The sequence below is a fragment of the Macaca fascicularis genome, chromosome 3 (assembly GCF_037993035.2).
Source record: "Macaca fascicularis isolate 582-1 chromosome 3, T2T-MFA8v1.1".
NCBI lineage: Eukaryota > Metazoa > Chordata > Mammalia > Primates > Cercopithecidae > Macaca > Macaca fascicularis.
The window spans coordinates 102429867-102456987 of NC_088377.1; the positions used below are offsets into that span (position 1 = coordinate 102429867).

Sequence of the window (27121 nt, forward strand, 5' to 3'; positions counted from 1 at the left end):
CTCTTGTCTCGCAGGCAGTGAGTATGACGAGGAGGAGGTGGACTATGAGGAGTCGGACAGCGATGAGTCCTGGACCACAGAGAGTGCCATCAGCTCCGAAGCCATCCTCAGCTCCATGTGCATGAATGGAGGGGAAGAGAAGCCTTTTGCCTGCCCAGTTCCTGGATGTAAAAAGAGATACAAGGTAACAGAGGTGCTGCGTGCTTGGCATAACCACATGGAAACAGGGCAAGCTTCATGGAAGGCAGCCGCCCTTTCTTGATTTTAAAGCAAGTGTATGGGCTGGGGGGAGACACTCCCCTCTCCTGCATTAGAGTGCGTGGGCCTCACCATTGCGTGCACACAGGTGCCCTCAGGGCAGTGCTCACCCGCCACCGCTGGCTGCCGCCGGGGCTTTCCCCTCCGCTCACCTACTTGGGATCCTGGTGGTCAAGAGAGATCTTTTGTAGGAGGATCATGTCTTTGATAGTCTTCAAATTCATGTCATACTGGGGGACCCATCAGAACAGAGTATCAAATACGTCAACCTATTTATTTGCCAAGCACCTTCCCCAGTGGATGGCCCTGCAGGTGGCTCACGGGAGACCACTTTGAAGTTGTAAAAGCCCCAGATGGCTCCCAGAGCCATTTGGTGAGTGCGGTAGGGTATTTAGCCTCCAGCTGAGGAAGTTCTCGCTTCCTTCACCCACTGGCATGAAAGGGGATCAGGAGAAAAACGGTCTTTGATATTTTTCTCACCAAACCACCCACTTCCACTTCAGCTGCCTGTCTGCTGACCCAGGTCTCTGAGGGCCTGACTGGGTGTCATGGGCAGCTGGGGGTGCTAAATTTTCTAATAAGGAACAGGGACAAAATGAGAAACACCACAACAGTCAAGTATGGGTCTAGAGGGCATTTTAAAAAACAAAATTGCAAACTTCCCCATGAGGTGTTAGCAGCTCTTTCACATCCACCTGTGAGCTAGGAGTAGAAACATCAGAAACATACCTGGCATGCTCGATGGTACGCTGATTCACTCATAGCAGACTGACTCTTTTTTTAAGCTTAAAAGAAAAGATAGCATAAGCACTTATGTTGCGCCTTCTTAAATAGGTCTCTCTGAACACTCATCTATTTCAGTACTTTTCATAGCAGCTGTCGATGTAAAAGCATGGCACACAAATGTGCCACCAAGTTAGCATTTCTAGGTTTCACCTACTCTATGTACTGTTACCGTTCCATCATGCAAAGTCCAGATGCTCGTTGTTTAAGCTGAAATGAACTCCCCAGGACGCAGATATGAGAAGCCTCTGCGGGCTGGCAGAGGAGCGCTGCATTTGGGTCAGAACAGGCCTCAGGACGCATCTGTACATTCTGTGTCAGAGGCATGGAGTTGGGAGAGGAGGGAAGGGCCGCTCAGGGGTTACCTTGGGATACAAAACATCCACAGGATTGTTGGACAAGCCCATTTTTCCAGAGGGCAGCGCTTCATTGCAGAAAGAGACTTTTTCCTTCTTTCTTGCTCTCTACAGAGAAGGCCGTGACTGGCCCCTGGGGCCGGTTCCCACCGCATCTCACCGCAGCTGTTCCTCCCCACCACTGCCGTCCTGCTGCCTGCTCTCCAGGGCCGAGCACCCGGCCGGGGGTGTCTTCCACATCGGCCATGTTAAAAGCGGTAGCCAAGTAATGACCTGTACTCAGGCTGACCCGCCAAAACACAAAGGAAATACAAGCTACGCCCTGAGTTCTGGGCAGCGGGTGCAGGGGAGGCATCCCCTCTCTCCCACCTCTAGCTCCATCCCCTTTTCTTGTTCGCATCCTTTCCTTCTTGTCATTTCTGTTTTGTCATTCTTTTACTTTTCCTCTGCTTGGGTTTCTGGCCGTTTCCCCCTTCCGTTGTCTGTGTCTGGGTTGGGGGGGCTTTTCTGAGTGTTCTCTCTCCACCACTGAGAATTCAATGAGCCTTGGGCTGAAGGGGCTGCCGACTCCAGCCCCGTTGACTGGCAGGTGACGTGGGCGGCAGTGGGTGGTCCTGATCCCACGAGGGAAGTGTGAGTTTCCTTTTCTGGGCCAGAATGCAGGTCATGATACGCAGGGCCATAGCAGGCTTGTGACCTCACCTCTGACCAGGCACTGGAGATGAGCCACTCCTACATCCCAAGCTGGCGGCTGACTCTTTCTGCCCCGAAGTTGCTGGCTGGAAGGTAGGGCTGTGCTCCAATGGGATTCGTATTTCATCTTATTCACGACATCATTGCTGGCTTGGGTACTGGAGAGAAGAGGGTGGGATGAGCTGGGTACTGTGGACTCGGGCAGAATCCAGAAGTGCTGCCACCTCATTTGTTCCCAAGGCAAGTCAGACTTTTCTTACTCCCTGCTTGCTGCTGGCAGCAGTCTCTGCCAGCCAAGTCTCCTGGACACTGACTCAGGATCAGCAGTCCTCGCCATTTCATTGGCATTTACAGAGCAGACAGAATGAGGTACTGAACTCCCAGACCTCATGCCGAGCGGGGAATGGGAGAAGGACCCCGCAGTAAATCCAGGTCTCCACATTTCCTTCCCATGTTAACTCCTTAGCCTAGGATGCTCCCTGCCCTCTGTAGAAGAAAAAAACAATGTTTCCCTCAATCATCCTAAGTTCTAGTTGCAACATCTTCTCTGTAACAACAGAGAGATTAACAAGAGAAAAACAGTTTATCAACATGTGTATTTCATATACACATGGGAGACAAGACACCCAGGGAATGGGCGGTTCTCACAGCTTATACAGCGTCTTCAACAAAGAACAGTTAAGTACATTTTTAGAGAAGTAACAAAGGAAAAGGGCTTTGAGTCTCTGGGAGCAGCAGCTTGTGGAAGGAAAAAAGAAAAACAAAAGGCAGACAAGAGTCCTGTTAGTGTATTAGCTTGTTCATGTAGATTCCTCCAGTACCATCTCCAGGCCAATAAGAGTCTAAAGTCTTCTGCATTGGTTAACCTTCGATCTCCCTGGAAGAAGTGGGGGTGGCCTTCCCTTTGTCTTTGTAAATTTGTGTCCTGTTTTTAGGCACACAGAGGGAGAGCAGGGACTCCTTCCTGCATCTGCTGCTGCTTAACTGCCTTCAGCTAAACAGTCCTTAGGGCAAAGAGGCATATTCCGGTCCCCCGTCCCTTCCTCTCTCCCTCAGTATCTCTCATTTTAATTCCGCTCCTTTCTCCAGCACAGCTCCAGTGCCACCACCTTTGGGAGCCCTCACCAACCTCCCAGACCGACTCCCCTCTCCACCTCTCGTAGGTCAAGTTCTCATCCTCCCCACATGCTCTTTCTACATTGAGGCACCATCTCCCTTACTGCTCCCAAAACCCTCAGAGCTCACTGTCCCTCCTCAGCACCCAGCACAGGTCTCAGATGTGACAGGTGCTCTGAGGGCAAAGGAATCAAGGCGTAGCCCATGGGAACAGGGAAGTGTGGGCTCCCCACTGAGCCCCGGAGCCCCAAAGCCGTGGGAGGATTATTTCCTTTGTATCCTTCCCAGAGGCGTTCCAGGCCACAACCACTGAGCCCACCACTCTTGCCCTGCTCACGCTTGCCTGAATTCAGGGAACAGAGACGACTTCCCTTCCTTATAATGCAGATAGGTTTAAAAGATGGGTTGAAGTGCTTTGAGGTTTTTTCCCTTTGATAATTTTTATGTTAGAATGGCAAAGATTAAAGGCACTTTAAAGTTTTTTTGTTTTGTTTTTTAAGAAATGTAAAACAACAATACCCCGCCCCCCAAAGTTCCTCTGGAGTCCTCTGCACGGTGACAGTTTCATCAACAGAGACAGACCCAGATAGTGTCCCGTTTTCAAACACTGAGAAACACTTAATGATGAGGGAGTGCTCACAAAGTAACATTAAGTGGAAAAAAGGTATTGAGAGAGAGATTATTAACTCAACTCAATTATGTAACTCAAGATATCATTAACTCAAATATTAACAGTGATAGTGTCTGTTCTTTTTTTATGCTCTTCTGTGTTTTCTGAATTTCTGCAATTGTCTAACTGAACATATTACTTAAATGACTGAGGGAAGAGGCAATTCTTTTTTCCTAAAGACCCCACCCAACTTGCTAGACACCCTGTGTGCTGGTGTGCAGTGGCCAGTAGGGAACTGCGTGCGCCTCAGCCCTCCTGCTTTCTGCGGCTGGTGGGGTGTCCACATTGCTGCAAGTGGTTTCACTTTTAACCCCCACCATTACCACTACTACCATCCCCAGTTTGTTTTCTTACTCTTCTTCCTCATCAAATCCCCAAGCAACTTCATCTTCTCCATTGTGTACAACATCCAGGCCCCTGGGAAACTGACCATTGGGCTTATCTAGGTCATGTTGTACACATGAAGGTCTGAGTACTGACAACAAAGATCCCATCCAGGTAAGGACAGGATGGCCCAGCTTGGCATCTGGACTTTAGGCTTCATTATTTGATTTGGAGTAGACTTTTAGAAAAGCCTCTAAATCGCCTGCTGTCTATTGACTGGCCTAATTCCATCAGAGGGGACAAGTAGTTCCTAATGGTAGAACCCCCACCTAAGTCCTCCTTTCTACCTCCTACCTTCCCACTTTCTTCCCTTACTAGCTTGATGTCAGAGCATCATTGTAACTCACAGACAGTTTTCTCCAGACTATTATCCCAATCCTTCTTCCCAACTGGTAAGATTTTTCAAAGACCACCAGCTGGTTGTTGTAATTGACGAGTACCTAGCACGTTAGGAGACTACATGAGGAAATATGGACTATGGAATCGGACATCCCTGGGTTCCTATTCCAATTCTGTAATTTACGAGCCATGTGATCTTGGCCAAGTCACTCACCTCCTCTAGGAGTCAGTTCTTTCATCCAGAACATGAGTATTAAATAAGGCAATTGACATCAAGTACCCAGTATGATAAGCTCTTAATAAACGTTAGCAACCTTCCTTGCCCTTTTAAGCTTGATTCCATTTATTTCAAAGACCAAAGAATTTCAGCAATTTCAGCATTTCAGGTTTCCAGCCATTATTTATTTTTTTACTAATATTTTTGAAAGATCAAATTTGTTTCAGGACTGATGCAATAAGAAACTTCGGTGGATCTTTTCAGAGCTCCTCTGGTCTTGTAAAGAGGATGTTCCTGCGGCCTCTAACTGAATGGCTGGATGGAGGAAATGTCTTAAGAGAGTCTTACTTGACCTTGTACTAACATTTGTGATAAAGGCAACCCACTCACACTTGTCAACATTTTTAATCACAGCAGCAAAGACAAAGGAGTGATGGCACAGCAGGTTCTTTGACCAACCCTGGAAATACCTTATGTTTCTAAATGTGCTTCCTGATTTTTCCATAAAGCTGATGTGTGTGTAGTGTTGGCTATTTTCCTCATAGTCTCATGCCAGACACACAACATAATGTTTGCATTCAAGCTGGGAACGGGCCACAGCGCCTGCTGGAATCCCCTCAGCCCTGGCTTGTCCTTCTCTTGATGAACGACAGATCTGACTTCACGTTGGACTGGCTTCTCTGGTTTTAGCAATTTCTGGTCTTAAATCTTTTTTTTAGCCTAATTAGTTATAAAAAACCTCAGCCCTCAATGGAATGGCTAAGCCCTGACACCGTTAAGAGTTGCTCTGCCTTTTTGTTTCTTGGTTAATGCTTTTCTGTTTTTGGTTTCCTCTATTTTCTGACAAGGTTTGAATGGTTCTGGGGCACAGAGGTAGCTGGATTACTAATGATCTGTCCTGCATCAAGTTCCCCATGGAAACAAGGACATGAAATGTTTTAGTAGCCCTTCATCCGCAGAAAAGGACCCTGATAGGTGCTCAATATTCGTTGAGCTATAAATGGGATATTACTAAGCAGGCAGGTGCACATCTCTAGCATTTGTAACCCAGGACACTTTCTACCATATTAAAGTTGGAAGTCTTTTTCTAATGGCCATAAAACTAATGTTCATTCTCTTTCTGTCTCTCTCACACACAATACATGGCTTAAAACAATTATCTTTTACAGTTCTCTGGGCTGCCTGGCTCAACAAGGTGGTTCTCACCTGGGGTCTCTCACGCAGTTGCTCTAAGACACCAGCTGGGGCTAGAATCATCTGAAGGCTCACTTGGGCTCGATACACACGTTGGCCTCTTCACTCATGTGCCTGGGCCTCGGAGGGGATGGAACCGCCAGGGACTGGCAGGACATATCTACCCATCAAACATCTCAGTGGGTCTGATTCTGCCACTGCCACTACCCTCCCCTTTCCTGCCCCAGCAGGCTCTGAAACCCCCAACATGCCTCTTAACAAGACTGAAGAACTTATGTTTGAAAGGATTGATGCTGGAAGGACAAGGCTGGAGACAAGGTACAGAAGGCCTGGAGCCAGGTGTTCAGAGCAGACTGTTTGTCCTGCTTCAAATCACTGGACAACCTTCAGACTCTGAGCCAAATGCTACTTGGCACCCCTGGGTTCAACAAAGTCCAGCAGAGTTCTCTTCCAAGGACTTTTTAAAAACATTAACGTGCATTGCACATCTCTAATGTGGTAGTAATAACCACCAAACATTTATATTTATATTTAGTAGCAACCCTTCTTCCATTACTAGTGAGGCATGAACTTGGGAAGTGCTGTTGTAACTTCATTCACTCACAGAGACTTACTGAGCATCTACAATGTGCCAGGCACTGTGCTAGATATTCATGAGACGACAGCAGGAAGCTGTTTTCTGGGAGCTCTTTAAAGGCATCCCATGAAGAGTGAGAACAGTATTGTGTTGGAATCCTTTAGCTGGGCAAGGGACTGGGCCTAGCAGGACTGGATTTAGGTAGTATTTTAGGAAACAGCTTACTCTCCTCAAATCTGTGCTTTTTGTTTTAGGCTGTCTTCTGTGTTCCCTTACTCTCTAATCTGGCAATTGCTAACTTGGAAATTAAGACCTATGCTCAAATACCACACCTCTGCCATCCCTTCTTAAATCTTCCACCAGTTACTTACTACCCTTGAGCCTATCTCCTCACCATTTAATTGGGATGAGGATTACTGGTTGTTAAAACTAGAGAGTGACTCTAAGAATGGAGTCTTACATAGAATATGCTGGTGAGCTAGCAAAACCGATTAATAGAAATTCAGAAAGCATTTTGATAACTTTAGTATCCAGATGCTAAGAAGTCCAATCTTAGTGACTAACATTATATAAATAACCTTAAATTTTTAAAGTTCATTGTATGTTTGGAATGTAATACTTAAGGTAAGGCCCAGTCTGACCACAGGTGCTTATTAAACATATACAGTTGTACAGTGGGGCAACACGATTTGGGCAACAAGTAGCTCCCACAGTGGCATCAGAGATACTGGCTTAGGGCCGAGCAGAACATTGACAAAAACTCTGGTTAAGGCATGGTAGGGAACTGTTAACACAGTTGTCTAGAAGCAAGATGTAAATTGAGTTTTCAAATCAAAAATTTCTATACGTCAAACTTTTGAGATGTGCCCTAATGTTTTTTTTCTTTAGAAAGATATTTTGTTGGACATGCTGAAGACATTTGTATAGGATTGTTCACTGTTTATTTAGAGTGGAAAAGATTCAGAGGATTTTCTTTATACAGTCTAAGTCCTAAATATATATTTTATATAAAATTGGAAGAAATCAGTAATTTCATTTTCAGAGTAATTGAGGCACATCTGAAATTTGGAGTCAGCTGCGTGTGTGGCCATCCGTACAGCCCATGATTGACACACCAGAATGTCCCTAAGGGTCCCAACTGGAGTCCTTGCAAAAGACTACACTCTAAACAGCTGCCATCCAGGAACTGCAGTCCAGACCCAAACTGAGGTTTCCCAAGTTTGACAGGCATTCTGTGAATCCATCTAATAAGCAATATTTTCGTCTTCTCCACAGAATGTGAATGGCATAAAATATCACGCTAAGAATGGTCACAGAACACAGATTCGTGTCCGCAAACCATTCAAATGTCGCTGTGGGAAGAGTTACAAGACAGCTCAGGGCCTGCGGCACCACACAATCAATTTCCATCCCCCGGTGTCGGCTGAGATCATCAGGAAGATGCAGCAATAACATGCTGGTCATAACTGTGCCAAGAAATCCTCACCAGCAGTTGCTGATTTTGAAAACAGCCACCTTTTTTCAGGGGAAGCATTCAGCAACCCTTTAAAGAAAAAGAATTAAATGCATGCTTTAAATTTTTTCTGTAATTTTGGAATGATGTATCTTTGTAGAGTTAATGATTTTGTACATTTGCACATGTAATCATCATACCCATTTTCATTACTTTGATATAAGGTGCTAAACAAAACAAGCTCTAGGTTCTTCAGCACATTTCCCCCAAAACAAAATAAAATTGAGGGCATGTTGCATATTGTAGAATTGTATTGCAGTGGTATCAACTGGGGGGAGGAGGGGCTGGCACTGAGATGTTTTTTCAAGATTGTAATGTGATTGAAGTTTTCAACACATCAACTCACATATGTTCAAAACCAAAATAATACCTTCATTATCAAACTGGTTACCATGCCTTACATAATGGAGTTAGTATTTGTGAGTAGAAAGACTTTAGGTAATGGAAATATAAATAAGAAAGAATGTTTAACATAATATGCTAAAAATATTTTCATATTTAAATAACATACATAAAAGGTGTGCTTTCTGTGTTTTATATTATCTTGCAAATCCTTTTGCCCTTTAAAAAGCTGAAAATCTTGCCATCTGACTTACTAGTCATTTTAGTGTTATAAATGGCATTTTGTACAAAATAGTCTATTCAGTTCATTCATTCATTTAATACACATTCATTGAGTGCCTGCTGGATACAAGGGATTCAATTTATGCCTATTGATATCTGCGGACCAAGATACCCACTTAGTGAAATACTTTTCCCTGAAATCTGTTAGGAAACACTTTGAAATACTTAAGTGCAAATTTTGTGTGTGTGAAATTTAGTTATATCTTCATCTTCAGATGAAGTTTTAAAGCACTTTGTAGTTCTCTATTGCCAACAATTTAATGTTTATGTGTTGCCAATTCTTGCAACCACTGCCCTACCAAACCTGTGGGTTGCAAATCAGAACTAAAATTCTAAGCACGTTTCAAAGAGGAACATTTTTGTTAAGACCCCTGTTGCCTCCTCTTCATGCTCATTTTTGACTTATTTTTAAAAGGCACTTTTCTCATCACATTGTAGAGAGGTCTGCGTTCTCATTGGAAATGTCTGTTTAGCTTTATAAAACACTTTGCTGAAATATGAAAATGAGCCTTATTGACAATTAAGTGCTTCTTGCAGCAGGTGGTCAAAGAAAAGCGTGACTAATCTGACCCGTTAGAGTAACGTACACCTGGACCATTCCTGAAGTTTTTCCTCACCGACAGTACCATCATGCCTTGAGTGTTCTTTTCTCCCAAGTGCTATTCCTTAAACATGAGAGTTTACCAGTTGCCTAATTATGCAATAAAAAATGCTTCAAGATAGCTAACTGCCCATAAAACAAACTCAAATTGCTTATTAAAAAGTTTCTTCCCATGTTCCCATTTGATGAAAAGTCTTACGTAACATATAGCTGGGAAGCAGGGGTCCCTCCTCAATTTTCAAACATTTTGAAAGGATGACAATTCTGTTAGCCAGATGAGTAAACCTCTGTATTCATTAAGTTCTGAATCTCTCATAATGAGGGATTTTAAAGTATTTATAAATACACTGCCCTCTAAAAATTTCCTCAGATCTGAAGTATGGCCTTGGTCCTGCATATACAGTGTTATCCTATGTTTAAAAGGGTGATCCAGATATGAGACGCAACTAGTTGGTGCATAAGAAGGCCCCACTTGGCTATTTCATATCTACCTACAATCGACCAAAAAAAAAATTTTTAGGCCAGCAATTATTATTTAGCTTCGCTCCTTCTAGTGCAAGAAACTGCAGGCTGGATCAGTAGTTCAACAGCTAAACAGTCATAAAATAGTCATTGTGCATGTTACATTTCTTTCAATGATAAATTCCAATTTCTATTTACTTATTCATTGTGACAGTATTACTAAACAGGTAAGGATGGGAATATTTTGTTATACTGTGTATAGTGAATGTATTGTACTGTGTCTGTGAAAACTGTGCTTTAAATTATATTTTCATATGTTTTGTTGGGGACAGAGCACATTAAGTCTGAAAGCAACAGAGGTTTGTTTTAGAACTGAAGGCAATTTAATCAAAATTCCTGTCAAGAAAAGCTGCTTATAAATGTAAATGAAATCACATTGAAAATAAACTGCCTCTGACCCAAAAATAAATATGGCTCTTTATTTCCCTTAGTATCTATTATGAAAACCAGTATCAAGTTTACCATGGAAATTAATAAATATATCCATTCAGTTCCTCATTCTAAGGCTGTTCAGCTGATGCACGTAGACTTTATTCCCTTACATTTTTTGCTTAGATTAGCCTGTATTACTTTTCTATCAATAACAAGCTTGGATTTAAACTATTTTAAAATAAGTTCTAGGCCAGTAAGATCAACAGCATCTACTACTGTAATATTCAAAGGATACTTTTGGATTAACATGGTCCATAATTATTAACTGCAACAAAAATGCTCCCATTGTTGAACATATTTTACCTAAGTATATTCTGCTCGTCATATAACCTGTCAGGAAGCTGAAACTTGGAGTCTCCAAAGCTGTTGCTTCCTAGGACTGCTGTGTCCTAACAGCTGGCATACGAATGCCTAATACTGGTTTGCCCTAGACTCAAACTTTTTAAAGGATTCTAACAATATACAAACTCTGCTTCCACAAACAAATACAAGTGACATATGCTGCAGTTCACATATAGCAACCCAAAATGCCCCCAAGTCTAAATATTACATTAACATCTTCAATAGCTTAGTTTGCTCAGAACAAATGTAAACTATTTTGATAACTACAAAAGCAGCAAAATCAAAAGCTGGTACTTTAAATTATTCACATGCACATTATAAAAGGGAAAGGGAATACAGTTCAGAAGAATTTTAAAGGCCCAAACCAAAAAAAAGATGTTCAAGATGCTAGATTAATGAAAAACTCACAAATAAATGTGACAACAATGAAATTATAGATCTTGGAAAATGTGTCCTCGTTCTTTAATGTTAGTGAGAGTTCTATACAGCAGAGACATAACTGAAGAAACACATTACTTTGATTTGGGTTTATGCATTGTACTTTTAATCACTTACTGAGAATATTTCAAATTTATATTCTCATCAGGAAAATGTAAAAAAGATACTGATATATATTCTGTGATTTTATGCCACAAACACCCCTGTTATGAGATCATTTAATAGGAAAACAATATTGACATCTCTTGTTCCATTTTCCCATTAGATATATACATACAACTTTAAGATAGTTTAAAAATAATCATTCAGGTTATTCTAAAATTTTGTCATAAAATTAGCAAAATATGCCTTCTGTTAATTGCTAAAACCAACATTTCACATATAAAAAGCATGTGATCTCATTCTACATGCAGCTCTATTTCTGGAAATTAAAAACCTATCATTTCATGGGCTAAATTATAGAACTCTCTGTATTTGAAGAACTACTTCACAAGACTGTTATGATAAATGCTTTTTATTACATAATATTTAGTAGTCATGCTCAATCAACAAGGTCAACAGAAACTTGTGAATATTCTGCTAAATAATGTAGCACACTAATACATACACATTTTTCAGTGCAGTAACACTGAAATAATCCTTGTATCCTTTATTCAGACAATTCTGCAAACTAGGGAATAAATAAAGATAACACACAAGAACTTTGTTTTAAAGCAAGTAAGATTAACAGATTAAAATTTATTGATAAACGAAAGACTGACCCTGATCCTAGTAACACCGAACTCAAAGTAGCTCCTGGTCAGAAAGTGCAATAGAGGGTGCATGAAGGAATCGCTCTATGGTCTCCTCAGTGGTCTATTTTAGGTGATTTTTTTTGTTTGTTTGTTTTTACCGCTAAACTGTCTTAACTCATAATAAAAAGTAACTAGTCAAAATTTAGAACATTCTGATCAAAATGGGTCTGCACATGCCTTTCAAACACCTGCTGGTCATAGTCAGGAGGGAACTGCTCGCTGCACATCGGGCACACCTTCCAGTGACTTTCAACATGTTCTTCAAATTTGCTCTGATCGTAGTTGGGAGGAAACATTAACTCACAGAGGGGACACTTCTTGTGAACATCAAAGCTTAAAGAGAAAAATGAAAAAATTACATATTTCTAATAAATGTAGAACAACAGTAACTTGTCCGTATATGACAAGGTTCCATTTATCTAGTTAGCTGATATTCATACTAAACAACCTACAAGTCTTTACTCCAGAAACCTTTCTCTGCTTCTAAATGCTTGCTGTAGACAATTGTGTAACCCATTTATAGAGCCTCTAAATTTAGTTTTACAATTAGATTAACAAAACTTTTCCCCTTAAAACCTTCCAAATCCAATCACAATTATGTGAAATTATTAGTACCAAGAATTCTTCCACGTTTAACAGAAAATGCCTTTTGTAAGACTGTAAGGATAAATACAACTCATAACTTCCCACCAGTGCATTTGGTTTAATAGCTAAGTTTTTATGGCACTGGTTCTCAAATGATTGCATGCATCAGAATCAGTCAGAGGACACGTTAAAACACAGATTGCTGGGCCTATGCCCAGTGTTGGTGTTTCTGGTTCAGCTAGGCCAGGCCCTACATATGTGCATTTCTAATGAGTTCCCAAGGACCACCTTTGAGAACCACTGGCCTAAATTAACCCAAATTATACAAAGGAAAGAAAAATCTACCTGGAATCAAAGCAAAAGCCTGTCCCATGCCCACGTAAGTGTTGACTTGGAGGATCAGGAGCAGTAGGCACATTCTCATCTTCCTAGGGGAAAAATAATTTTGGAACTTTTAAGGAAAGTAAAACCAAATATAAATTCCTTAATTCAATCAAGCACATACTGACTGTATAAAAGAAGATTACACTTCAGGAAATTTTCTCTCTGTTATCATTTAATTAGACTTTCAAATAAACATGTTTGAAACTCTGCAGAGTATTTCACTATGGACTAACAGTGTGGTGTTCTTGAAATAAAAAGCAGTATTCAGAGGAATAGAGACATACCATTTACCATACCTGTGTGTGTAAATGAAGCTGAGAACAGTAGACCTTTTCAAACCTATATACATAGGTAACTTTTACTGACTTTATCTTTCTGCAGACTGGGTGGCCACTTTTTTTTTTTTTTTTTTTTTGAGATGGAGTCGTCACTGTGTCACCCAGGCTGGAGTGCAGTAGCACGATCTCTGCTCACTGCAACCCCTGCCTCCTGGGTTCAAGCAATTCTCATGCCTCAGCCTCCTGAGTAGCTGGGATTACAGGTGTGCACCACCAGGCCCAGCTAATTTTTTAGTAGAGACAGGGTTTCACCATGTTGGCCAGGCTATCTCAAACTCCTGGCCTCAAGTGATCCGCCCTCCTCGGTCTCTCAAAGTGCCGGGATTTCAGGCATGAGCCACCGCGCTCGGCCCTACTTTCAATATTGTCAGACGGCATTACTGTCTCAAATGTTCTCATTTAATAACTGTAAGCTTAATTTACAAGAAAGACAGTCTCTTTGACAAGATACATCCATTGCATGACATACAGAAATCATAATGAAAAACTAATAGAGTATGTGTGAGTTTGTATATGTATATTCTCGGGAACACACAGCAGCAAATCCAACTGGATTAACACATGTTAAAGCAAAGCAATGCACTCAACTACAAGCCTCAAAACTCTGCTGTAGAGGAACAAAATCCAAAATTAAATATTTCAGAGGTTGTCAAGTGAGACTTCTAAAAATGTGTGCATCTAGTTTTAATCAGAAAGAAAACACTGATTTGGATTCCCATGGCTGCATCCCAGCAGTCAGTTTTTAGAGATCTGTACGTGCTACATCAACAGCCAAACACACAGGCTCATTTAACACTAAAATAAGGCACATCATCTAAATTGCCTATTTCCTTTTTATATCTCAACAGCTGTTAGTTGCTCCATGTCATGAACTAACAGCATATCCCCAAGTGTAGCCGGCCCTGATGAAGTCTTTATGTTACTAGGTAGGCATGCTTGCCCCAGAGCTGCTATTAATGGGTCAGTTAAGTCTGTTATGGGAAGGAGCACCAAAAAAGTATATATGGTGTGAAGTGCAAAGTGAACAAACAAAAGACAAAATGAGTATTTCTGGTACTTGACTATCCTTCTGACAATATTCCCCTCTTGAAAAGTAAAAGAAGAGGAAAAATACTTTTGTTTATCTATGAGTCCCATAGGATATAACTGAGCAAAAGGAAAACAGGACAGATAACCTAATGGGGGATTAAATTGGGAGATAAAACAGGAATCCTTTATATACTTCAAAAATTCAATCAAGTAACTAAAATCCAGATAGTTTTTTTTTTTTTTTTTTTGAGACGGAGTCTCCCTCAGTCGCCCAGGCTGGAGTGCAGTGGCGCGATCTCGGCTCACTGCAACCTCCGCCTCCCGGGTTCACGCCATTCTCCTGCCTCAGCCTCCTGAGTAGCTGGGACTACAGGCGCCCGCCGCCACGCCTGGCTAATTTTTCGCATTTTTTTTTTTTAGTAGAGACGGGGTTTCACTGTGTTAGCCAGGATGGTCTCGATCTCCTGACCTCGTGATCCGCCTGCCTCGGCCTCCCAAAGTGCTGGGATTACAGGCGTGAGCCACCGTGCCCGGCCCCAGATAGCTTTTAAGTCTGTAGATACAAAGAAGGAAGATGAGAAAGTAGTTGAATCTGCTGACAGTGAATTCTGATTCTGTGCCAGGTTACTCTAGCTCCCAGATTTAGGCCTCCCAGCAACAATCTCTGAAACACTGAGTATGCTTAAATAACTACAAATCAGTGATAAGGAACAAAAGTTTCTCACTCATCTTTGAAAAACAAAAATCCAAAATTATGAAATGTTGAAGAAAATAATGGGAAAAGATAAAACGGGGCAGGTCTTGATATATTTTTTAGAATTTTTAATGACAAATATTTTAAGATAGAACACAATTTTCCAAAGGCCAAAAATGTAATGGAACCAAAAATCTCATAACCTTCTTTTCCTGTTTTATAATAGCTAACAGCCTACACCAATTTACTGCTTCCATGAATCAGCTAACAGTAGAGTTTGTAGCTAAGGTTTCAGATTCAGACAACCTGTCAGACATGTTAACCCTGCTCATTAAATACCTGGAGGGGAAAAAAAGTAGAAGTAATTTATACTTTCTAAGTCACGTATAATTTGGCAATGATAACTCGATTATTCTGTTATCTTCTACTACCTATTACCTAATAAAAGGGGAGAGGGGTTCAGGAGTATAATTCTACATGTTATAATGAGAAACAATAAGTTCTCATGAAATAAAACATGAACCATCTACTCAGAACATAGGCTGAAATCAGAGAGTATGCAGTAAGCACTCTTAAGAAGCCAATACATATAACAACGTTTCTCATGATATTGACAGGCAAAATGATGAGTGAAATCTTTACCTGAGAATACTTTTTTTTTTTTTTTGAGACGGAGTCTCGCTCTGTCGCCCAGGCTGGAGTGCTGTGGCCGGATCTCAGCTCACTGCAAGCTCCGCCTCCTGGGTTTACGCCACTCTCCTGCCTCAGCCTCCGGAGTAGCTGGGACTACAGGCGCCCGCTGCCACGGCCAGCTAGTTTGGTTTTTTTTTTTTGTATCTTTTAGTAGAGACGAGGTTTCACCGTGTTAGCCAGGATGGTCTCGATCTCCTGACCTCGTGATCCGCCCGTCTTGGCCTCCCAAAGTGCTGGGATTATAGGCTTGAGCCACCGCGCCCAGCCGAGAATACATTTATTCTATTTTACTCAACAAGCCTGGTTAGTTTCAGAGCCATAGTAGATTAAAAATACTTTAATTGGGAAATGAAGCTATTATAAGCAGGCTGACTGGCAGTTTAGGGAAAAAAAAAAAAAGCTATTGAGAAAAAGAGAAAAGGAAGACAAGAACTCGAAATATCCAATGTTAGGCATTTCACTATTGGTAACAGATCACACAGCCTTACTATGCATCTTAAAAGAATATGACACCATGTAACATTGATTTTTTAAATAAACCTTGATCATCAAGGTTATATTAAATGAAAGCCAGAGAATCATGTATTCTGTTTTAGAAATATTTCTACCTCAAATTATTAAATTATCAGTTTCAGCACTGAAACTTACAAACCCAAAGGGTTTAACAGCACATTTTAAAATATCACCACCTAGTCTTTTAGCTAAACTACTAAAATAATCTTGTAAGCAAATTTTATTGAGAATACCATACTGAAATATATGAACAATTCCAAATTTTAAGAAAAACCTTTTCAGAAAACTTTTATTAATATTACTTTAATCCATTTAAAGATCTAAACGCCCTATTGTGTTCATCTACCTTTACACCCATCAGCACAATACTCTTTCCATTACAAACTGGTTTTTAAGCAAAGGAAACAAGCTACGATAAACTGATGCTCAATCTGAAACCCAAAAACTTCTCATTATCTGCTCAGGATATACTCTGTACAAAAACATTCTTGTTTTCTTATTAAAAGCATGTGACCACCTTGGACATTTAATAGTAATTTTTTTTTCTTTTGAGACAAGGTCTTGCTCTGTCACCCAGACTGGAGTGCAGTGGCACAGTCATGGATCACTGCAGCCACGACCTTCTGGACTCCAGCAATCCTCCCATCTCAGCCTCCCAGGTAGCTAGGACTACCAGCGTGTACCACCACACTCGGCATATTTTTTTAAGAGACAGGATCTCATTATGTTAACCAGGCTGGTTTCAAACTCCTGGGCTCAAGCAATCCTCCCACCTTGACCTCCCCAAAAGTGATGAGATTACAGGCATGAGTCACCTGCCTGGCCTGATGTAAAGGGGGTTACAACCTGTTGGAAAATAAACTAGGGTTAGATCACACTAACTTCAAAATACAATCATGATCATACATGGTAGTTCCTCAAAAAATTAAAAATAAAATTACCATATTATCCAGCAATTCTACATCAGAGTATATGCCCAAAAGAACTAAAAGCAAGGACTTGAACAGATATGTTCAATCACGAACCCATGTTCACAGCAGCGTTATTCACAATAGTCAAAAGGTACAAACAACCCAAATTTCTATTGATATAGGCACAGATAAACAAAACGTGGCATATATCCATAGGGTAGAATATTATTTACCCTTATTCAAAAGGAATGAAATTCTGATACATGTGTACAACATGGATGAACCTTGAAGAAAGACATTATGCTAAGTGAAATAAGCCGTTCGCAAAAAGACAAATACTGTATGATTCCACTTACATAAGGTACCCAGAGTAGTCAAATTCAAATTATTGGTGGTTTTCAGGGGCTGGAGGAAGAGGGAATGGGAATTGTTGTTTAATGGGTAAGGAGTTCAGTTTTGCAAGATGAAGAGTTTCCAGAGATTGGCTGCACAGCAGTAGTTAACATTACAGAACTATATGCTTAAAAATGGCTAAGATGGCAAATTTTATATTTATTCTACCACAATAAAAAAAAATGCCATCTATCATAATCAAGTTATGGGAATACATACTCAGGGGTTAATGACTGAGTTACATCATCTGTATTATTAGTATCCAGACTGTGGGACTCTATCTACTCAGCATTTCCCAAACCGTGTTGTAATTCTACCTCTGCTAGGAACTATTAATTGAAATACTTAGTTATCATTCAGGAATTAGTAATGAATATCAAGGAAGAAAGTTTTACCACTTAACAAAACTCTTACTAAGTTGGTAATTATTACTTTAGTTCAAGAGCATTCACACTTTAAGAAATTTATATATTTGCTAAGACCAAAATCAATACATAAGGGAAAAGAGAGTACCCAATGACTCTGGGTAACTTTTATTTAAAATTTTTATTTAAAACTTTTATTTAAATTGCCCCTCAAACCTTTGTATTACTATACAATATTAGTCAGTATTCCTCCTCTTCTTATGAGATGTTATTGTTTATGCTTTGTCAGACCTTCAATTCTAGTAATAAATCAATGAAGAAATAACATTGAACTATATCATTTATCTAATTTAAAAGTATTTAAAATCAGAAAGAAAATAATTTTGCAAATCTCTATTAGTTTTCAAGTTTTACTTTGCTCCATATTCAAAAATTAAAAATAATTTTGCAAAGCTCTTTTAGTTTTCAAAAGCTTTAGTTACTTTGCTCCATATTCAAAAATTAACTGAAAATAGACCAAAAACCAAATATAAGAGCTAAAACTATAAAGCACTTATAAGAAAACACAAGAGTAAATTAAAAACTTTGGAGACAATGGTTTCTTAGGTATAACAGAAAAGTATAAGCAACAAAATAAACATAAATTCAGCTTCACTAAAACTAAAAAGTTTTGTGCTGCAAACAGCACCATCATAAAAGTGAAGACAACCCACAGAATCGGAGACATATTTGCAAACCATATTCTCTAATAAGGGGCCCAATTTGAAAACGGCAGAAGGATTTGAACAGATATTCTTCCAAAGAGGATATACAAATGGCCAGCAAGCACATGAAAGATGCTTAACATCATTAACCACCAGGAAAATGCAAATCAAAATCATGACGATGAACCATTTCACAAAGACAGTAACAAGTGTGGCTGAGGATGTGGAGTAAGTGGAACGCTCACACACTACTGACGGGAATGTAGAGTCATGCAGCTACTGCGGAAAACAATCGGGCAGTTTTTCAAAAGGTTTAGATAAACCTAAGTGTTACCACATGACCCAGCAGTTCCACTCCTAGCATTTCTACTCCAGCAACTACTAGTGGAACTGACCTAGTAATTCCACTTTCCCCAAAGAAGTGAAAAGTTACACAAACAAAAGCATGTATGCCATAACCAAAAGGTGAAATAACCCAAATGTCTAACAGATGAATGGGTAAACAAAATGTGGGACAGGTTGAGTCTCCCTTACCCAAAATGCTTGGGACCAGAAGTGTTTCAGATTTCAGACTTTCTCAGATTTTGTAATACTTCATTATGCTTGCCAGCTGAGCATCCCAAATTTGAAAATCCAAAATGCTCCAGTAAGCATTTCCTTTGAGTATCATGTCAGCACTCAGTTTCGGGTTTTGGACGCTCAATCTATACATCCAAACCAACAAACAAGAAAACCCATTCTTCATGTTGAACATGGATGCATGCTAAAACATGGGTAACTTTGAAAACATACTAAGTGAAAGAAACCAGTCACAAAAGATAACAATTTTATGATTTGACTTATATGACTGTGCAGAACAGACAAATCTATAGAGAAACAAAGTGGACTGAGGGTTTCCTGGGCTGGTGGGAATAAATGGGAAGAGGTTAACTGCTACAAGGTACAGGGTTTCTTTTGGTAAAGAGCAAAATGTTCTAAAATTGAATATGGTGATGGTTACACAACTCTGTGAATATATTAAAAACCACTAAATTGTATACTTTAAATGGCTAATTGTACAATATGTAAATTATATCTCAATAAAGCTACCACAAAAAATTAACTATTTTTCTTTTTTTTTTGAGACAGAGTCTTGCTCTGTTGTCCAGGCTGGAGTGTAGTGGCACAATCTTGGCTCACTTCAAACTCTGTCTCTCAGATACAAACAATTCTCATGCCTCAGCCTCCCAAGCAGCTGGGATTACTGGCATGTGCCACCATGCCCAGCTAAATTTTTTTTTGTATTTTTAGTAGAGATGGGGTTTTGCCATGTGGCCAGGCTGGTCTCAAACTCCTGGCCTCAAGTGATCTGCCTGCCTAGACCTCCCAAAGTGCTGGCATTACAGGCGTGAGCAACCATGTCCAGCCCAACAATTACTTTTCTAAGATGGCCTGAATTTTAAATAGTTTAATAGGCAAAAATGGAACAAACACATTTCTTTAAACTAAATTCATTAATAACATTTAAAAAGCCTCTACTATATAAAAGGTATTATACTAATATGGTATAGAAAAGGGAATATTCAGCATTACGAGATGCCAACCTGCTATATATTATCTGTTGGAAATAACTGTGTGTAAAAAATTTTAAATGGAACAGCAAAGATTCATTTAATCCTTTTGATGACATATTCAATTACAGGCTGAATATCTTTAGTCCAAAAATCTGAAGAGCAAAATGCTCCAAAATCTAAAACTTTTTAAGCACTGAGATGACACTTAAAGGAAATGCTCACTGAAGCACTGTGGACTTTGGATTTTCAGATTAGAAGTGCTCAACTGGTAAATATAATGCAAATATTCCAAAATCTGAAAAAATCTGAAATTTGAAATATTTCTGGTCCCAAGCATTTTGGATAAGGGATAGTCAACCTATATCTATTTTTTCTTTGTTGCTTATGCTGTTGGTGTCATATCTAAGAAACTACTGCCTAATCCAAGTTATAAAGATTTATCTATATGTTTTGAGTTTTGTAGTTTAGCTCTTACATTTAAAATCCAATTTTGAGTTAATTTCTGCACAGGATATGAGTCAAGGGTCTAATTTCACTCTTTCATCGAACTGGATATACAATTTTCCCAGTACCATTTGTTGCAAACACTATTCTTTTCCTCTTGAACTGTCTTGGCACTCTTGATAAAGATGAAATTGACTGTAACCACACACTATTTTTGCGAACAGAAAACACATTAAAATTAAATTTAAAACGTAAGATAATACACGAAAAATGGCAAATTTGAGAAAGGCAAAAACTCAAACAGTGCATCATGATAAATGGGAAACAGGCCTTGACTCTCTCAAGCACTGGTTCTCAATCATTTTGGAATCACAGACCCTTCTGAGAATAAAAGCTACAACTCACCAGAAAAAAGAAAAAACTGTCTATCAACAAAAAATGTCTTCAGTTTAGGGGTTCACAGTGAAGGGCTCATGTGGAAAGTTTCAAATAAGCCACATATTAATAGAATGTGTGGGCTTTCATCTTTAAGAGACAGAGGAGAAAGGAATGAAAGTAGAAGAGAAACACTAAGAAATGCAAGAACACAACTAGAAAGTAAGATATGAATTAAGGGAAGAGAAAATAATCTGGCCTTGAACGATTAGGGTTAGGAAGTTTTAAAATAGTGTATCCCAAATGTTAAAAATCATATGATCGCCTAAAGATTTTGTTAAATGCCGTCTGATTCTCAGTAGGGCTGGAGTGGGGCAGGAGATTCTGTATTTCCAATACAAACCACTTTTCTGAGAAGCAACGATTTACACCCATAGTTCCCAAAATGAGGTATGAAAGTACCTAGGGCACCACAGTAAATTCCGAGGATTACTGTGGGATAATTTAAATTTTCTAAAGATATTATATATGCAGAAGTACACAGAATACTCATTAGAGTTGGCCTCCAACACACAATGGCTAGACTTACAATTTTTGAACTTTAAGATGGCACAAAAGCAATACACATTCAGTACGTTCCTCAACTTATGATGGAGTTACGTTCCGATGAACCCACTGTAAGCTGAAAATATCCTTCAAGTCGAAAACACATATTCAACTTATGATGGGTTTATCAGGATGTAACACCATTGTAAGTTGAGGAGCATGTGGATTTGTCATATACCACGTGAACAACTACAATCGTTGGAGACGGCTCACAGATTCAACTTTGAATAGTGCTACCCATTCCTTTCAATGTCATCTTATCTTTGAGATGCTGGTTTTGGCAGCTGCTGTGATATAAAGTAAGTGCCACATTGTGAAAATCAGTGAGAAACAGGAAATGAAGGTGGCTTGTCCAATCTGATTCTAAGGCTTGAGGAGTTGTATAGTGGCCAATAGTCACACACATCCCATTAGTAACTACTTATTTAGGAATGAAATAAACACATTAATTTTCTTTCAATTTAGGTGTAGTTTTTTTTTTAATAGTCACTAAATTTGTTAGAAGACAAATACTTAACTGTCAGTAAGTCCTTACTTAACATCATAGAGCAGTTCTTAGGAACTGCAACTTTAAATGAAGGACTTACAGCAGGTTGAAAGAAGTAACATCATTTCTTTTGTCGGTTCATTAAAACGCTGATGAGGGAAAAACTAGTTTTGTTATACATCATTTGGTTTAAAGTCACAATTTCCAGTAACTTATATATGACATTAAGTGAGGACTTACTGTCCTTCTTTTGGTGTAGGAGTTACTGTGAAAAAAAAATTACTGACATGCTAAGGGTGCCATGAACTAAGAAAGTAGGAAAACCTCTGGTTTAGTCCATTTGACAGGTAGCTAAGACCACAGCTTTTATAGCCAATCTCATGAGGTTCAATCCTGTCTCTACCTACAGCAGCTATGTGATTTGGGGCAAGCTATTTAATCTGTCTCTCGGTTTCCTCCATTATAAAGTTGTGACAGGACTGCTATGAAGAACTGCTATGAAGAACCAATAAGTGACTCTATCTAAAGAGCTCAGCATTAATGGCAAAGAGGGGTATAGAAATGTTTGCTGCTGTCATAATTATGATGTTAAAGTTAGGTAAATGGGAGCCACAAAAGGTTTTTGATCTGACAATTGACCACAGTTTCTGGTGCAGAAGAGAGGAGACATGGCAGGTGTAGGCACCAGGGTAGGCTGAAAGAGTAGGTACGTCACCTCAACCCTGACTCAAAAGTGCTGGGGCCTGTGGCTATTAATCACTCCCAGGGCAGAGAAACAGAAAGAAAGAACAGATTAACTCAAATTTGCTTTCCATATTCTTACTAAACTTACTTACTAAAACACTTCATTTGCAAGTGATTTTTTATTGTTGTAATGACAATAATTTTTTTAAATTCTGAATATACATAAGAATTACTTTCTAATGTGAAAAATCTTCTGACTGCAAAATAAAGTTACTCAAAGTGTGCATATTAAAAGTCCTCCATCTCATTACCAAATCTAAGCATGTCAGCAAATGAGCACAAGACTCTAACACTGCTTCTCATGGGTTTGCAGGAGGGCAAAGCACACAGATCAGAAAGAACATTCTGCTAATTAAACTGAAGCAGATGACTACAGAAGAGAAAGTCTTGTCACATGTAACATCTGTGCCAAGAATGATCAGATTAAATATGCAAAATGTGAGGTAAAGGTGTGAAAAAGCAGTAAGATGATACTCTAGACCTTAAATAGGCTACAAAAGTTCTGACAGTTTTCCTAATTATTCCCAGTAATGGACATAGGAGGCCAAAAGGCAGGAGGGAGAAATACATTTTTCTCCATTATGGGTGTTGAGCACTAGGGCTAAAATCATGCCTGTCTGAACACTGATCAGTTTCTGCAAAGGTTAATAGCAATTAAATGCAGCAAACTAGATTAAATAAGAAACAGGTCATGATACCACTGTACTTGCAAAGAGCACGATAAAGCATTTCTTTTAAATTCATCTTAATGCACAGGAAATCCAAAAAGAGCTTCTATGAAGAAAAGAACCTATTATCCAAAAAGAGCTGCTGTAAGGAAACATAATATTGCCATTAACACTTTGCTGCTTCAAGCCTAGTACATCTATAATCAAAAGAATACAGTAAGTTACTTAGTGATGTTTAAGATTAAACTATCTGATAACTACAATATTCTGAGATTATTCCCTAAACTTAATCTTTTACTTTAGTATATAACTCCTAAAGTATAAGTCTGAAGCATACTGGTAGATTTTTTTCTAATTTAAATACAAGCAGGTTTTTCCAAAAATCAAGTAGACAATTGTGTGCAGGCACAAGTACACACTCTCCTTCCACACACACACATGCACACACAAAGATACACATATGCACACATACCCTTAACTCTCTACATAAGCTAAAAAATAAAAAAGGGACAGGCTCACACAATGAAAATTCAAAATTACTTTGCTATCCTCAGGGTCCTCTAAGCCATCAGGTCGACTAAGGTTTCGAGCAGGCTGGCTGCAGACAACATTGTCTTCTAGTCCCCAAGCAGGGACTCTCACAGGTGGCCTTTGTATTTCATCTGGGTAAAAAGCACCATCTGCTCCATCTGTAATAAAATTTTTGGAAGGGTACAGTGAAACCGGTTACTAAAATTAACATCTGTATGTATAGATATGATGAACAGTATATAAAGAACCACTTTGGTACATGAAAAAAATAGATGTTTTTATTTTTAACCCAGGTGATTTTTTAAATTGTGAACTATATGTAATAAGCAAAAAAACTACTCATCTCATGGTGCATCACTTATAGATGAGGCCAGTTACACTGTTAAATATTAAAACTGCTAATTATAAAAATAAAATAATGTTTGTATTAGAGTTGATTATACCAGCAGTTTGCTAATCTATGAAAATATAAACCATAAAAAAATCTCCAGATGCAGCTAACCCCAAACCAAAAATACTGTAATAACCTCTTGTTTCCTGAGATGCATAAGGATTACCATATTGCAGAACTGGTTGTGCATTTGATAGTGTTAGAACATAACCATTTTGCTCTGAGCATGTGTTGAGACATTGAGGACTCTGGAAATTCTGACCTTCCATTTTCCTTTCTGCTTGATTTTCTAGACTCCTTTTAAGTTCCTAAAATTAACAAAAACAAAGATGAATAAGCAAAGCAATAAAATATTTCATAAGTACAGTACTATTAAACATTTAGTCAAAATATAACAATAAAATTATTTCCTATTATGAAGTTGGAATGCAATTGGAAATACAGTTAGAAAAGCTGGCTCTCAACTTCTCATAAATGTATCCTCCACATATAACAAAATCAGAAAGCAGGATAAAGCCAATGTATTTTCAAATTTATTTGTGCCAAGAAAAGTACATCATTCTCACTAAGTTAATTTAGGGTAAACTGTGAATCTCTTACAACTTAGCTATGAATAAAAAGTCTTCTTTTTTTTTTTTTTTTTTTTTTTTTTTTTTGAGACACAGTTTTGCCCAGGCTGGGGTGCAATGGCGTAATCTTGGCTCACTCCAACCTCTGCCTCCTGGGTTCAAGCGATTCTCCTGCCTCAGCCTCCTGAGTAGCTGGGATTACAGGTGCGCACCACCATGCCTGGCTAATTTTTGTATTTTCAGTAGAGATGGGGTTTCACCATGTTGGTCAGGCTGGTCTTGAACTCCTGACCTCGTGATCCACCCACTTTGGCCTCCCAAAGTGCTGGGATTACAGGCATGAGCCATCGTGCCTGGCCAAAAAGTCTCCTTAAAAAAAGAAAAATGTGAATTCTATCATTTAAGATTTTTTTTATAAAAGTATGTCCTGTATAAACTCTTTCAAAATACAAAGAAACATTTCCTAACTTGTTTTACAGAGCCAGTATTATTCTTATACCAAAAACAAGGATTTCACAAAAAAAACTAGAGACCTTATCCCTCATAAATATTGATCCAAAAGCCTTAGCTTATAGCAAGTCAAACCCAATATTAAAAAATAAAACCTGATCAAATGGCCTTTATCACCAAAAAAGTCACTTTAGCATCCAAAAACCAAATGCAGTTCAACATCCAAAATCAATAAATGTAATTTACCTTTTAATAAAGGAGAAAAAGAAATATGATAATTTCAATTGATGCAGAAGAAATATTTTACAAAATCCAAGTCATTCATGATTTTTTTTAAATCTCAGAAACTAAAGAATAAAAAGGAACTTTTTTAACCTCGTAAAAGGCACCTAAAAAAAACCTACTGTGACCCTTAATGGTGAAAAACTAAATGATTCTACTGAAGATCATAATGAGATCCAATAATAATAAGGCAATGATGTCTGCTCTCAACACTTCCATTCAAAATAGCCAGTGGATCAAGGCAAAATTAAGGTAGATTGGAAAGGAAGAAGTAAAACAATCTTTATTCACAATGGTATGAGGATGAATGTGAAATATCCCAAAAAATCTATAAAAACTAGGAAAATGGCCGGGCACAGTGGCTCATGCCTGTAATCCCAGCACTCTGGGAGCCCGAGGCAGGTGGATCACAAGGTTAGGAGATAGAGACCATCCTGGCTAACATGGTAAAATCCCGTCTCTACTAAATATACAAAAAAAATTAGCCAACCGTGGTGGCACACACCTGTAGTCCCAGCTACTCAGGAGGCTGAGGCAGAAAGAATTGCTTGAACCTGGGAGGTAGAGGTTACAGTGAGCCGAGATCGTGCCATTGCACTCCAGCCTGGGTGACACAGCGAGACTCCGTCTCGAAAAAAAAATAGGAGTTTTTTTTTTTGTAAAATGAGTGTAAATAATTTAGTCAGGTTGCAGTATACAAGATCAATATGTAAAATCAATTGTATTTGTACATACAATAAAAAATTGGAAAATGATATTTTTAGTAATTCTACTTAGAGTAAAATCAATAGATAAAATGTTTAGGAATAAATATACAAAAGATGTGCAAAGCCTCTACACTAAACAAAATAATGCATTAAAAAGAGCATAAACAAATGGAGACATATAACATGTTCATGGACTAGAAACTTAGTATTTTTACACTATTAATTCCCCCAAATTAACTATAGTTACAATGCAATACCTATAAAATCCCAGTAGGCTTTTGTACACATTGACAAAATAATTCTAAAATGTACACAGAAATACAAAGGTCCTGTAATAGCCCATATGTAAAAAGCAGAACAGGCTGGACATGGTGGCTTATGCTTGTAACTCCAGGGCTACTGAGAAATAGGAGATATATTTAGAACAAGACAGGCATTCAAAAGATATCCTTCATCTCCTGCCATAACTGAAAACCCCAGAGATGCTACTGTAGTCATTCAAGACTGGCATGTGACTACAGAAAAAAAGGAAAGGTTAAATCCAAGAAACATTTCAAACACGATTCAAAAGAAAGAAAAAAAAAAGGGGGCCAGGTGCGGTGGCTCATGCCTGTAATCCTAGCACTTTAGGAGGCCGAGGTGGGTGGATCATGAGGTGTTATTTCTTTCAACCTGCTGTAAATCCTTTCACTTAAAGTTGCAGTTTCTAACAACTGCTCTATGATGTTAAGTAAGGATTTACTGACTGTTAAGTATTTGTCTTCTAACAAATTTAGTGACCATTAGAAAAAAAAACTACACATAAATTGAAAAAAAAAGTAATGTGTTTATTTCATTCCTAAATAAGTAGTT

At 38.9% G+C, this 27121-nt stretch overlaps 2 protein-coding genes across 26 annotated transcripts in view; one reads left to right on the forward strand and one right to left on the reverse strand.

Moving 5' to 3' along the window:
- The window catches only part of JAZF1 (JAZF zinc finger 1), a 349506-nt gene extending 339250 nt beyond the window's left edge, over positions 1-10256 (forward strand). For all 4 annotated transcript variants that reach the window (XM_074035312.1, XM_045387629.2, XM_065541016.2 and 1 more), the window contains 2 exons: positions 15-184; positions 7863-10256. In XM_074035312.1, coding sequence (XP_073891413.1) covers positions 15-184; positions 7863-8039 — 347 coding nt within the window. In that variant the 3' untranslated portion in view covers positions 8040-10256. The remainder of the gene's footprint in view (positions 1-14; positions 185-7862) is intronic.
- Positions 10257-11137: 881 nt separating this feature from the next.
- TAX1BP1 (Tax1 binding protein 1) overlaps positions 11138-27121 on the reverse strand; it is a 91299-nt gene continuing 75315 nt past the window's right edge. For 4 of the 22 annotated variants that reach the window (XM_065541015.2, XM_065541013.2, XM_005549916.5 and 1 more), the window contains 4 exons: positions 24524-24569; positions 23880-24028; positions 12784-12866; positions 11138-12186 (listed from right to left, as the gene is read on the reverse strand). In XM_065541015.2, coding sequence (XP_065397087.1) covers positions 11985-12186; positions 12784-12866; positions 23880-24028; positions 24524-24569 — 480 coding nt within the window. In that variant the 3' untranslated portion in view covers positions 11138-11984. Of the gene's footprint in view, positions 12187-12783; positions 12867-23858; positions 24029-24397; positions 24570-27121 lie in introns of all 22 variants that reach the window. The other 18 variants (XM_074035311.1, XM_074035309.1, XM_065541014.2 and 15 more) reach the window with 5 other exon arrangements.